The sequence below is a fragment of the Mus caroli genome, unplaced genomic scaffold, assembly GCF_978045245.1.
Source record: "Mus caroli unplaced genomic scaffold, Mus_caroli_1 scaffold_7, whole genome shotgun sequence".
In the NCBI taxonomy this organism is placed as follows: domain Eukaryota; kingdom Metazoa; phylum Chordata; class Mammalia; order Rodentia; family Muridae; genus Mus; species Mus caroli.
The window spans coordinates 25,233,848-25,247,387 of record NW_028227262.1 but is presented as its reverse complement, the minus strand read 5'-3'; the positions used below and the strand labels follow the sequence as shown (position 1 = coordinate 25,247,387).

The 13,540-nt window shown below is 42.2% G+C and overlaps 1 protein-coding gene and 2 pseudogenes across 2 annotated transcripts in view; 1 reads left to right on the top strand and 2 right to left on the bottom strand.

Moving 5' to 3' along the window:
• The window catches only part of LOC110295785 (vomeronasal type-2 receptor 26-like), a 247,717-nt pseudogene that overhangs the window by 47,624 nt on the left and 186,553 nt on the right, over window positions 1-13,540 (bottom strand).
• LOC110288433 (vomeronasal type-2 receptor 26-like) overlaps window positions 1-13,540 on the top strand; it is a 38,263-nt gene that overhangs the window by 20,788 nt on the left and 3,935 nt on the right. For both annotated transcript variants that reach the window (XM_085839951.1, XM_021154788.2), the window contains exons 4-5: window positions 3,528-3,749; window positions 7,409-7,532. In XM_085839951.1, the coding sequence (XP_085696077.1) occupies window positions 3,528-3,749; window positions 7,409-7,532 (346 nt within the window). The remainder of the gene's footprint in view (window positions 1-3,527; window positions 3,750-7,408; window positions 7,533-13,540) is intronic.
• Window positions 10,952-11,071, bottom strand: LOC115030316 (small nucleolar RNA SNORA17; annotated as a pseudogene).

Here is a 13,540-nt window from a genome sequence, read left to right as displayed (position 1 = left end):
GTTCTCTTAGGGTCTTATGACCTCTGTCCAGAATCTTCTGGCTTTCATAGTCTCTGGTCAGAAGTCTGGTGTAATACTGACAGGTCTGCCTTTATATGTTACTTAACTTTTTCCCCTATTGCTTTCAATATTCTACTTTTATTTAGTGCATTTGTTGTTCTGATTATTATGTGATGAAAGGAATTTCTTTTCTGTTACAGTCTATTTGGATTTCTGTAGGCTTCTTGTATGTTCATAGTCATCTCTTTCTTTAGGTTAGGGAAGTTTTCTTCTATAATTTTGTTGAAGATATTTACTGGCTCTTTAATTTGAAAATCTTCATTCTCATCTATACCTATTATCCTTAGGTTTTGTCTTCTCATTGTGTACTGGATTTCCTGGATGTTTTGACTTAGGATCTTTTTGTATTTTGCATTTTCTTTGATTTTTGTGTCCATGTTCTCTATGGAATATTCTTCACCTGAGATTCAATTTTCCATCTCTTGTGTTCTGTTGCTGATGCTTGCATCTATGGTTCCTAATTTCTTTCCTAGGGTTTCTATCTCCAAAGTTGTCTCCGTTGGGTTTTCTTCATTGTTTCTACTTCCATTTTTAGATCTTGAATGACTTTGTTCAATTCCAGTACCTGTTTGGTTGTGTTTTCCTGTAATTCTTTAAGGGAGTTTTGTATTTCCTCTTTATGGAATTCTACCTGTTTAGCAGTTTTCTCCTGTATTTTTTAAATAAGTTATTAATGTCCTTCTTGAAAAAATGTTCAACATCCTTAATCATCAGGGAAATGCAAATCAAAACAACCCTGAGATTCCATCTCACACCAGTCAGAATGGCTAAGATCAAAAATTCAGGTGACAGCAGATGCTGGTAAAGATGTGGAGAAATGGAACATTCCTCCATTGTTGGTAGGATTGCAAGCTTGTACAACCACTCTGGAAATCAGTCTGGCGATTCCTCAGAAAATTGGACATAGTACTACCAGAGGATCCCGCAATACCTCTCCTGGGCATATATCCAGAAGATGTTCCAACTGGTAAGAAGGACACATGCTCCACTATGTTCATAGCAGCCATATTTATATAAGCCAGAAGCTGGAAAGAACCCAGATGCCCCTTAACAGAGGAATGGATACAGAAAATGTGGTACATTTACACAATGGAGTACTACTCAGCTATTAAAAATAATGAATTTATGAAATTCCTAGGCAAATGGATGGACCTGGAGGGCATCATCCTGAGTGAGGTAACCCAATCACAAAAGAATTCACACAATATGTACTCACTGATAAGTGGACATTAGCCAAGAAACTTAGAATACCCAAGATATAAGATACAATTTGCTAAACACATGAAACTCAAGAAGAACGAAGACCAAAGTGTGGACACTTTGCCCCTTTTTAGAATTGAGAACAAAACACCCATGGAAGGAGTTACAGAGACAAAGTTTGGAGCTGAGAAGAAAGGATGGACCATCTAGAGACTGCCATATCCGGGGATCCATCCCATAATTAGCCTCCAAACGCTGACACCATTGCATACACTAGCAAGATTTTGCTGATAGGACCCAGATAGAGCTGTCTCTTGTGAGATTATGCCGGGGCCTAGCAAACACAGAAGTGGATGCTCACAGTCAGCTATTGGATGGATCACAGGGCCCCCAATGGAGGAGCTAGAGAAAGTACCCAAGGAGCTAAAGGGATCTGCAATCCTATAGGTGGAACAACAATATGAACTAACCAGTACCCCCTCCCCCGGAGCTTGTGTTTCTAGCTGCATATGTATCAGAAGATGGCCTAGTTGGCCATCAGTGGAAAGTGAGGCCCATTGGTCGTGCAAATATTATATGCCTCAGTACAGGGGAACGCCAGGGCCAAGAAGTGGAAGTGGGTGGGTGCGGGAGTGGGTGGGGGGCCATGTGGGGGACTTTTGGAATAGCATTGGAAATTTAAATGAAATAAATACCCAATAAAAAATGAAAAATGAAAAAATATTTTTTTACCAGCATCATGAGATATGATTTTAAATCTTAATTTTGCTTTTTGGGTGTGTTGTTGTATCCACGACTCACTGTGTTGGGTATACTGGATTCTGATGATGCTGAGTGGTCTTGGTTTCTGTTAGTAAGATTCTTACATTTGCCTTTCGACATCTGGTAATCTCTGGTGTTAGATGTTCTAGCTGTCTCTGACTGGAGCTTGTTCCTCCTGTGATTTTTTTAGCCTCTGTCACTTCTGGGAGTCCAACTCTCTCCTGAGTCCCAGTGGTCAGAGCACTCTCTGCATGCAAGCTCTCCTCTTGCATGGAATATGCACAGAAGTCTAGAGCTCAGATCCACCTCCTGAGTCCTGGGGTCAGAGCCCTCCCTGGAGGCCAACTCTCCTCTGGTGAGGAAGGTGCCTAGGGGCCTGGGTCTCAGCTCTGCTTCCTGACTGAGGATGAAGGCCCGAAGGGACCCTGTCCAAGAAGCTCTGTTGCTTCTGCTGCTCGTGTGTTCTCCTGCGTAGACTGGTCTCAGTGATCCCAAGATCCTGGGTGTGGTAGGGCCTGCAGAGTTCGTGCCCAAGATGGCACAGGGTTGATGCCAACCAGAATTAACCCCAGCCACTGGTTGGGCTGCTTTCCTTTATCCCTGTTCCTGCTAGCACAAGACCCTCTGGGTTTTTTTGTTTTGTTTTTGTTTGTTTGTTTGTTTTTGTTTTTGTTTTTGTTTTGTTTTGTTTTTGCAACAGATGTTGTGTTCCACTCACCAGTGATCTCAAGATCCTGGGTGTGATAGGGCACCTGCAGAATGGAGTGTCCTCTGGGGACATTGGGACCCTCCGCTGAGTTTGCACCCAAGATGGCTGGGGCTGGTACTGACTGGAATGAACTCTGGCCACTGGTCAGGCAGGTTTCCTTTGTCCCTGTTCCTGCTACCACAAGACCTTCTGGGTTTTTTGGAACAGATGTTGCATTCCACTCACCAGTGATCTCAAGATCCTGGGTGTGATAGGGTACATGCAGCTTGGGTAGTCCTCTGGGGACCTTGGGACCCTCCACCAAGTTCGAGCCCCATCTTTTTCTTGAAATGCTAGTGTGCAAAAAGTTAAAACACCTCATTCAAATTGTTCTTATTTTTCATAAAAATTAGAATCTGGTGACCAGACTCCTCATTTCATTAGGGAGTGACTGAGTTAAGTTCAGTTTTTAAATCTGAATAGTGATGGTAGTGTGGGAAAGAGCCTCTATCACATGGGCACTGGGGACAATTTCCTGAACAGAACACCAATGGCTCCGGCTCTAAGATCAACTAGAGAAAAATGGGTCTTATAAAATTCCGAAGCTTCCATAAGGCAAAGGCAGTGGTAGTAAACAGAGTGTGACTATGATAATGCCTATCTATATACAGCCCTACTGCACATATGTATCACTGTTATGATAAATCAAAGTCACAGGAACACATGGTTAGTGAAAGAGAGAGCAGTTAACGTAACCAGGTTGATTTGCATCTCATTGACTTACAGTGAAAATTCTGACAGATATTTTCTCTGTTAGCTCCATCCATTCTTACAGAAGGGCCAACTCAGGAGAAACACCAATGAAGCAAGCATGAATAAGGAAGTTTGGACAACTGAGCTTGACATCTTTAATTACCAGTCTCTACAGAGTGGTACCAAAGCTCAAGTGAAAGTTGGCAAGTTTGTCTTTGAATCTCACAGTGTTCAGCATTTTTCCCTACATGACAAACTCATAACTTGGGGTGAACACCACAGTCAGGTGAGTATCTTTGAAGTCAACACTGTGTGCTGCTCTCAGAGAGTAATTCTTCTAAGAGCACAGATAAGGGGACTGCTGAGTACCTTCAGGCTGAGAGTTCCTTACTTTATCCTTTCCAATGCCAAAATACTAGCATTTTCTGCCTGCAGAATCACTGTAAGAATTACTGATACATTTTTTGGATTAATTCTTCAGATGGTGTAATCTTTGCAGTGATTGTTTATGTGCATGGTCTACTCACTAACAAAGAAACACCTTGGGCAGTTTTCTAGTTTTTAAGCTTTTTGTGGAAGTGACTGCCTTTGGTAAATAAAATAAAGACATGTGGACAAAAACAGTCTCTGCAAATAAGTATTAGTAAATATAACTTTTATTGTCATGAAGTTAATTGTCATCTCTGAGTCTTACTGCCTCCATCTGCTAACCTCTGCCTATTTCTGGATGCTTCTAGACTCCTTACAATTTATTCTAGGCCTAGAATGTTTACAACGTTTGAGACTTAATGATTAATAAGCTTACCCTCTCTTTCTCTTTGTGAATTCTGGCTGGTTGGTTCAACTCAGCTATTCTGGCTCAACCTCTTCTCCAAGCTGACTGGTTCAATCTGACTTCTCTCAGTTTCTGACTGAATTTGCACTGCTTGGCTTCATACTAAGTTTGGCAATATGTTCTAATCTTTTGGCTCCTTTTAATATTCTGGATCCTTCTGTCTTTACCTGTGTCTAGCTTGTTCTCTCTGCAACTTTTTTCTGTACAACTGCCCCAGTAAAACTCATTGCCCCCAACCCTCATGCATTGTTCCCTTAAGTTGATTTCAGATGCCATCTAAGAAAGGGTATGACAAGCAAGTATATTTTCTGGAGATAGCTTTCAGTTTTGTGTGGCTGCAGTGGGTATACTCTGAGAAGCAAAGACCCTAGACACTTTTGTTCACATATTGCTTCTGTTTCCTCTCCCTATTACACAGCTTAATGATGTCCTTGGTATTTACCCATACTATTAGAAAGATTTTCTGAGGAATCAATATGAAGATATAGATCCATATAGAAATTCTGTTTTGATGAATTGATGATTTCCTAATTAATTTTATAGAGTTCCTATGTTGATACAAGTAATCTCTTATGTACTATAGAATAAAAGTTGCAAATAGAGCTCTGTATACCTCATGTATCATGGAATAATTGTGATAGCAAAAAAAAATACAGGATTGGAACAAATAAATGATCACTGAAAAAAACATTTATTCAGCAATAGATCCAAGAAATAGGCCACAAGTGTTCACTGTCAAAATGCAAGACCATAAAAACTGTTGCTTTGAACTTATAATGAATTTATACAATGGAACACTGCTTTGAACTTCTAATTTCCTTTCTGCTTTAATTCTGTTTTGTTTAACATGTTATGTATGAAGTAATTTTTCTTTTTTAAAATTTTATATATATATATATATATATATATATATATAATGTATATATTATTAAATATTTTCTTTATTTATATTTCAAATGTTATTCCCTGTCCTGGTTTCCCCTCCAAAAACTCCCTATCCCCTCCCCTCTTCTCCTGCTCACCAACACACCAAAACCTGCTTCCTGGCCCTGGCATTCCCCTATACTGGGGCATAGAGCCTTCACAGGACCAAGGGCCTCTCCTCCCATTGATGACTGACTAGGCCATCCTCTGCTACATATGCAGCCAGAGCCATGAGTCCCACCATGTGTACTCTTTGGTTGGTGGTTTAGTCTCTGGGAGCTCTGTGGGGTACTGGTTAGTTCATATTGTTCCTCATATGGGGCTGCAAACCCCTTCAGCTCCTTGGGTTCTTTCTCTAGCTCCTTCATCTGGGAACCTGTGCTTTATATAGAAGATTTTTGTAACTAAAAAGTTATAAAAAACTGAAAGCAAAAATAAAGGTTCGGTATAGCCACTTTCTGCTTCTTCTAAAGTATGTTTGTCTTTGTTCCTTATGTTCTATCAGCCTTTCTTTCACAGTCTTTCTTCTCTTTTCTTCCTTCCTTCCTTCCTTCCTTCCTTCCTTCCTTCCTTCCTTCCTTCCTTCCTTCCTTCCTTCCTCCCTCCCTCCCTCCCTCCCTCCCTCCCTCCCTCCCTCCCTCCCTTCCTTCCTTCCTTCCTTCCTTCCTTCCTTCCTCCCTCCCTCCCTCCCTCCCTCTCTCCCTTCCTTCCTTCCTTCCTTCCTTCCTTCCTTCCTTCCTTCCTTCCTCACTCCCTCCCTTCCTCTCTCCCTCCCTCTCTCCCTCTCCCTCCCTCCCCCCCCCTCTTTTTCTGGTTCAGGAAGAATTAAACAACTTTGTGCCTCTTGGTTTGCTAGCAAGTGACCCCTTAGTCAAAAAGTAAAGAGCCCAAGTAACTAATTTTCTTTTTTAATCTCCTCCTGCTATCATCAGGAGTTAAATGCAAGAAGTCATCAGCTTTTGGACTAGGAAGAGCAAAACCAAGTTAACTGACAAAAACCATCAGGTTCTACCCCCAGAAAAGTAAGAGAGAGTTAAATCATGAGAAGCCAGCAGTTTCTGGGCCCCAGAATAGCCAGAGGTCTTCATTCTTTTTCCTTTATCAGTCTCTGTGTCCCACCTCAGTACTTGAGTGTAAGAGCTGGAACCCCAGCAAATTGCCTCTTCTTCCTGTCTATTCATATGAGAGTTGGGTGTATTCTATCTCTGATTCATTCTCTGATTTTTAACATTGTCTTCCCCTCAAAGTTTAGAAGTTACTTTTAACAACGGTTGCTTTATTCTACAAACTAAGGTTACCTTCTTTATTTGGGATTAAAGATCTATTCTAGGGCTGAGCCATGCCACAACTAAAATCAGTTGGGTTTTTTGTTTGTTTATTTTTGTTGTTTGTTTGTTTTCAGTAAGTAACACAATCTCAAGGCTCACAGTGTGAATAAATATCTTGTGATATGTATTTCTAGATTTGAAATTTAAAACTGCATGCACATCATGCCCTTATTGTTGGAACTGTTCAACCTGAACATCTCCATGTTGTTATAAAAAGAGGTAATACATAGTAATGGAGAATATTATGGTCTTTAAGAGACCTGAGAAATTTTCACCAATGGAAGACAGTGGATATATCAACCATGCCAAGGCAGGTCTTGTGTTGGGCTGCATGAGAATGGAATCCAATATATATATGTCACGTGCACATACATACACACACAAACACAAACACACGCACACACACACACACTTTTGGTTAAAGTTTTGTTATTCTTTTGTGCTTTTCTATTTTATTTTCTAGGTTTTGAGTAATTTGTTGTTTTTTAGGATTTAGTTTGTTTTTTGAGAAAGAACTTACATTTTGGTAGGTTGATAGCAGGGGAAGATCTGGAGAGACTTGGGGAAGTTAAAGATCCAAATATATTCAAATTTAAAAATATATTTAAATATAATGAAATATATTATGCAAACATAAAAAAATCAATGAAATAAAATAAAGCAGTAGTTCAAAAGAGATAGAAGGAGAGAGAGAGAGAGAGAGAAAGAGAGAGAAACAGACACTTTGACTTTTCATTCTCTAAAGGCATGGTAGTTCTTATTACAGTACCCAGATGTCCAGCTTTAGTTTACCATCTGGATGCTAATACTGAATGGCATGAATGGACTAACTTCCTTCTGCTCATGTCTCCTATACAGACTCCTTTATCTGTTTGCAGTCAAAGTTGTACACTTGGATATAGGAAATCACCCATTGAAGGGAAAACATTCTGTTGTTATGATTGTATCCCATGTCCAGATGGAGAGATTGCAAATGAAACAGGTATTTTTAAGATGAATATGAATGTGGAAGTTTTTGGAAATGGTTCTGAATGTGGAAATATTGCACCACAGGATAGGGATGAGTAACACAATACCTAAAGACACAGTTATGTTTATTTAGCTAACTCCTAATAGTTTAAAACAAGTTCTTGTTGAGTGGTGGTAACAAAGGTTTAAATCCCAAATCTCAGTATGTGGATCTCAGAGTTCAAGGCCATCCTGATTTACAGAGTGAGTTCCAGGACAGCCAGGGCTGCACAGAGAAACTCTGTCTTGAAACACAAAACAAAAAACAAACAAAAATCGTGAGTTCAACCCAGAAATTTTTATTTCTGTTGGTTGCTAGTTTATTGGTTGGTGGGTTGGTTTGCCCATATTGGTCTCAAACTCCTTGGCTCCTGCAGTCCTCCAGGCTCAGTCTCCTGGATGACTAAGACTGCAGGAGTGTTTTACATCTGGTCCAACTTTGTCTTCTGCAAAACAGCACTGAGTTTAGTGTCTCTTCTTTGTACCCTGCTTTTCACTAACAGTTCTTTGCAGCTTTAGCAGTATTAATGAGTAAAGTTAGCACTCCCTATATACTGTAAATAGTTAGTGCTCTCAGTATAACCCAAACTATGAGATGCATTATAAAGTATGACCTTGTTTCATACTTACAGTAAATAGTAATGATAACCCACATTTTACTCACAAGGAAATTAAATTTCAGAGAAACTATATAAATTGCTATGATCATACAACCTAGAGAAAGCTGAGATAAAATACAGAGGAATTGTCAAATAAGAGAAACTGCTAAAAGCATTGTATTAGTGTGATATTGGTGGCAGATACAGCACTTCTTTACTGGGATTCTGGGACCCTGGGACCCTGGGTCCATGAGATCCTGGGATCATTTCCTATGGTGAATAGCAGAACACCATAAATATGTGTTTATGACTAAATAAGTATTTGCCATATGATTTAATAACTTTCTTTGTAATTACTTTGATACTTATGGGAGTTTTCATTTTGTATTCCCTTGTACTGTACACTAGCATGAGGCCACTGTACAATCAAGCACAGTGGGATCCCAAAGGATGAGTGATTTGCGGGTTTGTGAGTGATGTGCAGGTCTGTGAGTGATGTGCAGGTCTGTGAGTGATGTACAGGTCTGTGACTGATGTGTAGGGCTGTGACTGATGTTCAGGTATGCTCTGCCTACTGTCCCTGATTGTCCAGCTGTCACTTCTTCCTTAAGAGGATTTCAATTGCAAAGCCTTCCCAGAGCACAGCAGCAATGCTTCCTACCAACCTTTTATTTTATTTTTTTGTATCCTTACTTCACATCTAATACCTATTTCAAAACAGGTGTTTTATCATGACCATTTTATTCTCCTGAATGAAAATTTTACTTACCAAAATTCTATTTAAAATAATGTTCTTTGCTTTTTTGGTAGCAAAGTAGTGGTAGGACTGACTACTTCCTCAGTGCTGGTCTTGCAGACAAGCACTACCAAGTCCTTGTTCTTTATACTTTTTGTTTAAATTAACTTTATATTGGTTCTTTGTGGATTTCGCATCATACCCCCAAACCCCACCCATCTTTCCATATCCTTGTGTCCATGCTCTTCCCTTGCAACCTCCACTGTCCCAAACAAACAAACAAACAAACAAACAAAAAAACCCTTTTGCTGTGGAAGCTGTAATGTGTTCCAATCAGTTCCAAGGTACACCCATATGTCCACACATCTTTGTTTGCCAATGTTCATTGCAATGACTTGTTGGGATGCTCTGAGCCTCTGGTTGCTGATACTCTATCAAAACTGGAAGCTCACTTGGACTCCTCTCAGATATCCTGTTGTCCAGTGTCAGGAGTTCCTATAGTTTTGGATAAATAGGACCAGCCCCTTCATGAACTCCAGCACTTTATAATGCAGTAGAGGTGAGGGTAAGCAAATTCAAAGCAGTGAATCTGGGCCTGAAAAGTATCTGAGATGGTAACCCACCAGCTTTCCTGCTTTCATTCCCTTGGGGCCAGCTCAAGAGCAAATCCTAATAGGAGGGTCAGCTCTACCCTGCTGAACAGGTGATGTTAAGGGCCTATTCTCCCAAGTGCTGCAGCTGGTGAGGGATAAGACCAGTTCTCCCATTCTCATGATCACAGGGCCTGCTCTTCTGCCTGCCATAGATGGCAGGGGACAAGGGAGGGTAGAAGGGAGTTTCTCCTTGGGCAGTACCACTGACCAGCAGATATGGGGCAGGGCTGGCTCTGCCACACTCGTGTCTTTGGGGCTAGCTCATATGCAACCCTCACACCCAGTGTCAGCTCTACTCTGCTGACCAGGCAAGGTTCATTGCCTGTTCTTCTGAGTACTGCAGCAGATAAAGGGTATGGACAGCTCTCCTGCTCTGATGACCTTGAGGCTAACTCTCTTACCTGCTGTATGTGGGGAGGGGTAATGAGGAGGGCATCTCTCCCTCACCCATGTCACCTCCTGGAAGATAAGTGCTGGCCAGCTCTGCCATTCTCATGCCCTTGTAACTGGCTCAGTTTTACCCCACACCCCAACACCAGGGTCAGCTCTATTGTGCTGCTCATAGGTAGAACAGTGCTCTCTCTCTCTCCTGAGTTCTGCAGCTGGTTATGAACAGTAGGGGGTTATCTCTCCCTCATCCTACTCTACTGCAGAGACAGAAGGTGGGGTTCATGACTGATCTGTTACTCCAGAGGTGTGCAGGGCCCACACTCCCAAGTAATACATCTGGCCAGGGATGGAGTCAGCTCTCCTGTTTTCATGTCCCCAGGGCCAGCTCTTCCACAGTGTCTAGGTGAGGGATGGGACTATTTCTTTACACCCCTCAGACATCAAGATACTCTAAGTGGCAGGCCAGACCAGAATCATCAGCCTGGCCTTGGTAAAAGATTCCTGCTGCATCAGGACCTAAACAGAGTACCAGGTGGCAAAACCTTGTTCCTGAGGGTTGTTTCTCACTACCCTCCAGTCTCCAATTCTACCTAAATTCTATGTGTCCATACCTTTTTTCTCTTTTTCTCGTCCAGTTTTCCACCACCTAATTGCTCCTGTTTGTGGTGCACTGGATCTCTTCGTGTCTAAAGTGGTCTCCAGAGTGATCTCAAGACCTGTTTCCTGCTCATGCTTTATGGTGCCAGGAAAGCATTATCTCTGGCACAGTCTGCCCTCTCCCCAGCCCTGCACAGTGCTGGACTCATGGTTGTCTCTTTGTCCCCAGGCTAGCTTCCTGTCCAGACCCAATGGGATCAGTCTGGTGGTCATTTTGGGCTTCTTCCTCATCAGGACTGTGAGGTTCAGTCCAAGAAACAGTTCTTTTAGTCTCTGGCTTGCTCCTGGTCCTCGGAGCCATTGTACTTTCTGTAGCACTGGACTGGTGGTCTCTCGAGCTCTCTATTTTCGGGGGCAGAGTGTTAGGCTACTAATCATAGGTTAGATCACTGAAGGTAGCCTTTGTCTCTCTCTTCTCTGCCACATACTGATGCAGAAGTGACACAGCAGCCACACTTGCAACCCTTCTAGGAGCTGGCCTTGCTCTGTACTATGATGAACTGCAAATACCACCATTTTCTCAGAGAAAGAATATATTGATAGATAACAAGACAAGAAAATATATCTACCTCTGTGGGGCAATGGGCTATGCACAGACAGCCTAATCTCCAGTCAATCTGAGGTCTAAACCCCGGTGAAACCTGTTGGGTGTTAATTCCCACCTACATGGGATAGTAGGTGTTTCCTCATATCTCCTGGACCCCTGGCTCCTGTCGAAGTTGCTGCCCCTATAGACCCCACAGGAGAGTCTTGTGGCTTTCAGTCACCTACACAAAGTCCCAAGCTTCTGACCTTCAGGCTAGACTACTCTCAGGTACCTAACAACAGCAAGATATCAAGCCCACTACAAGAGGGGCTGCTTGGCCTCTCAAATTCTTAAGCTTTTACATTCCTTTCTCTCCCTCTTACTCTCTAAGATTTCCCTCTCTCTCTTTAAGCTTTCTGACTCTAGCCCTTTTTCTCTCTCTGCTTTTTCCCCTTCTCTCCTCTTGGCCATGGCCAGTCTCTCTCTTTCTACCTTTTCTCTTTCCCCCTGCCTTTCTACAATAAAGCTCTAAAACCAAAGACTGTCTCTGTTCATCAAGTCCCGCTGTGCTTGGATGATGAGATAGGCCTTCTAATAAGCCACTAACAAGCCACTTCTAACCTCCGGGTGGAAAGCCTTCCTGTGTTCCAGCCACAGACCAGACCTAGGACTCTCACATGCTTGGGAACCTCTCTCCCTCTGCCCTCTTCCCAAATCTCCGGAGCCTAGTGTGTCACCCTGGGGCCCTTATTCTGTTCTCAGCTCCTCTGCAGTATCCAGTGTATCCAGTGTGGGATACCAGAGACTGAGAACATGGTACTGGGGGCTGCCCCTTGTCTACCCCTTATTGTGTGGGGTCAGTGACTTCACACAGCCAGATGCCCACCTGGGGCTACCTGGAAAGCATCCGGCAGTCTTCCTGTGTCTGCCTGCCCAGAGCACAGGAACTCTGGCCTTACACAGGCTCTCCCCCTTCTTCTGCTATACCCACAGCCCCCATACCTCATACTTTCTAGGAATACCATCTCTTTAAAGTTCCTTTAGTTTTACCTAATATGCTGTGACAATCTTTCCCTCTTCACCCCATAGAAGTATTTTCTGTGCCATCAACAGAAGGCTTGCTGTTTCCCAGGATATGTGCCCGAATCTCTTTTTCTTCATATTCTTACATCTACCAAGTATTGAAGTACATTATCCTTGAACTTCAATACTTATACTTTTCATAATCTTGAATGATATTTTTATGTGCTATGTCTTAAAATACTAATTTTGAAAAAGCAATTTGTAATTTTGCAAGTTTCCATTTACTGTAAATAAGGAATTTGGGGGTGATATAAACTCCTAGTACTAAATAATTCTGAGAAAAGTATTTCTCTCATTACCTTGCATTTAGCACATTTTGTACTGGGAATACAACCCAAACCCTTATATATGCTAAGAATGTGCTCTAAATGGATACTCAGCTGTGTCCACAGGTCATGCATTTACCACTATAAGAATGTTTCATTGTGTGAACTAAATTCAATCTGGCTCAAAATATACCTTTTTTTTATTGTATATTCAATTTATTTACAAATCAAATGTTATCCTCTTTCCCAGTTACCCCTTATCCCATTCTCCCTCCCCCTGTTATTATGAGAGTGCTCCCCAATCCACCCACCTACTCCTACCTCACCGCCCTGGCATTCCCTTACACTGGGACATCAAGCATTTAGAGGACCAAGAGCCTCTCCTCCCATTGATACCAGATAAGGCCATCCTCTGCCACATATGCAGCTGGAGCCATGGATTCCTCAATGTGTACTCTGGTTGATGGTTTAGTTCCTGGGAGCTCAGGGGTGGGGGGTCTGTTTGGTGTATATTGTTGTTCTTTCTATGGAGTTGCAAGCCTCTTATGCTATATTCCTTAACTCCTCCACTGGGGTCACTGTGCTTAGGACAATGTTTGGCTGCAAGTATCCACATCTGTATTTGTCAGGCAGAGCCTCTCAGGAGACATCTATGTCAGGCTCCTGTCAGCAAGCACTTCTTGGCATCCACAATAGTGTCTGAGTTTGGTGACTGTTTATGGGATGGATCCCTAGTTGTGGCTGTCTCTGGATGGCCTTTCCTTCAGTCTTTGCTCCATATTTGGTCCACTTATTTCCTTTAGTCAGGAGCAATTCTGGGTTAAAAATTTGGATGTGAGTGGGTGACCCCATCCTTCAACAAAGGGCCTTGCCTAAACTCTGGATATCGTCTCTACAGGTTCTTTCTTCCCTTTGTTTGGTATTTCAGCTAATGTCATTCCCTTTGTGTTCTGGGAAACTCTTGCTTTCCTGGCATCTGGGCCTTTCTGGTGGCTACCACCAGTTCCACATCTCCCATTGCTACACACCTCTGGTCAATTTCCTGACATTCTATCTATCATCCCTGTCTCCT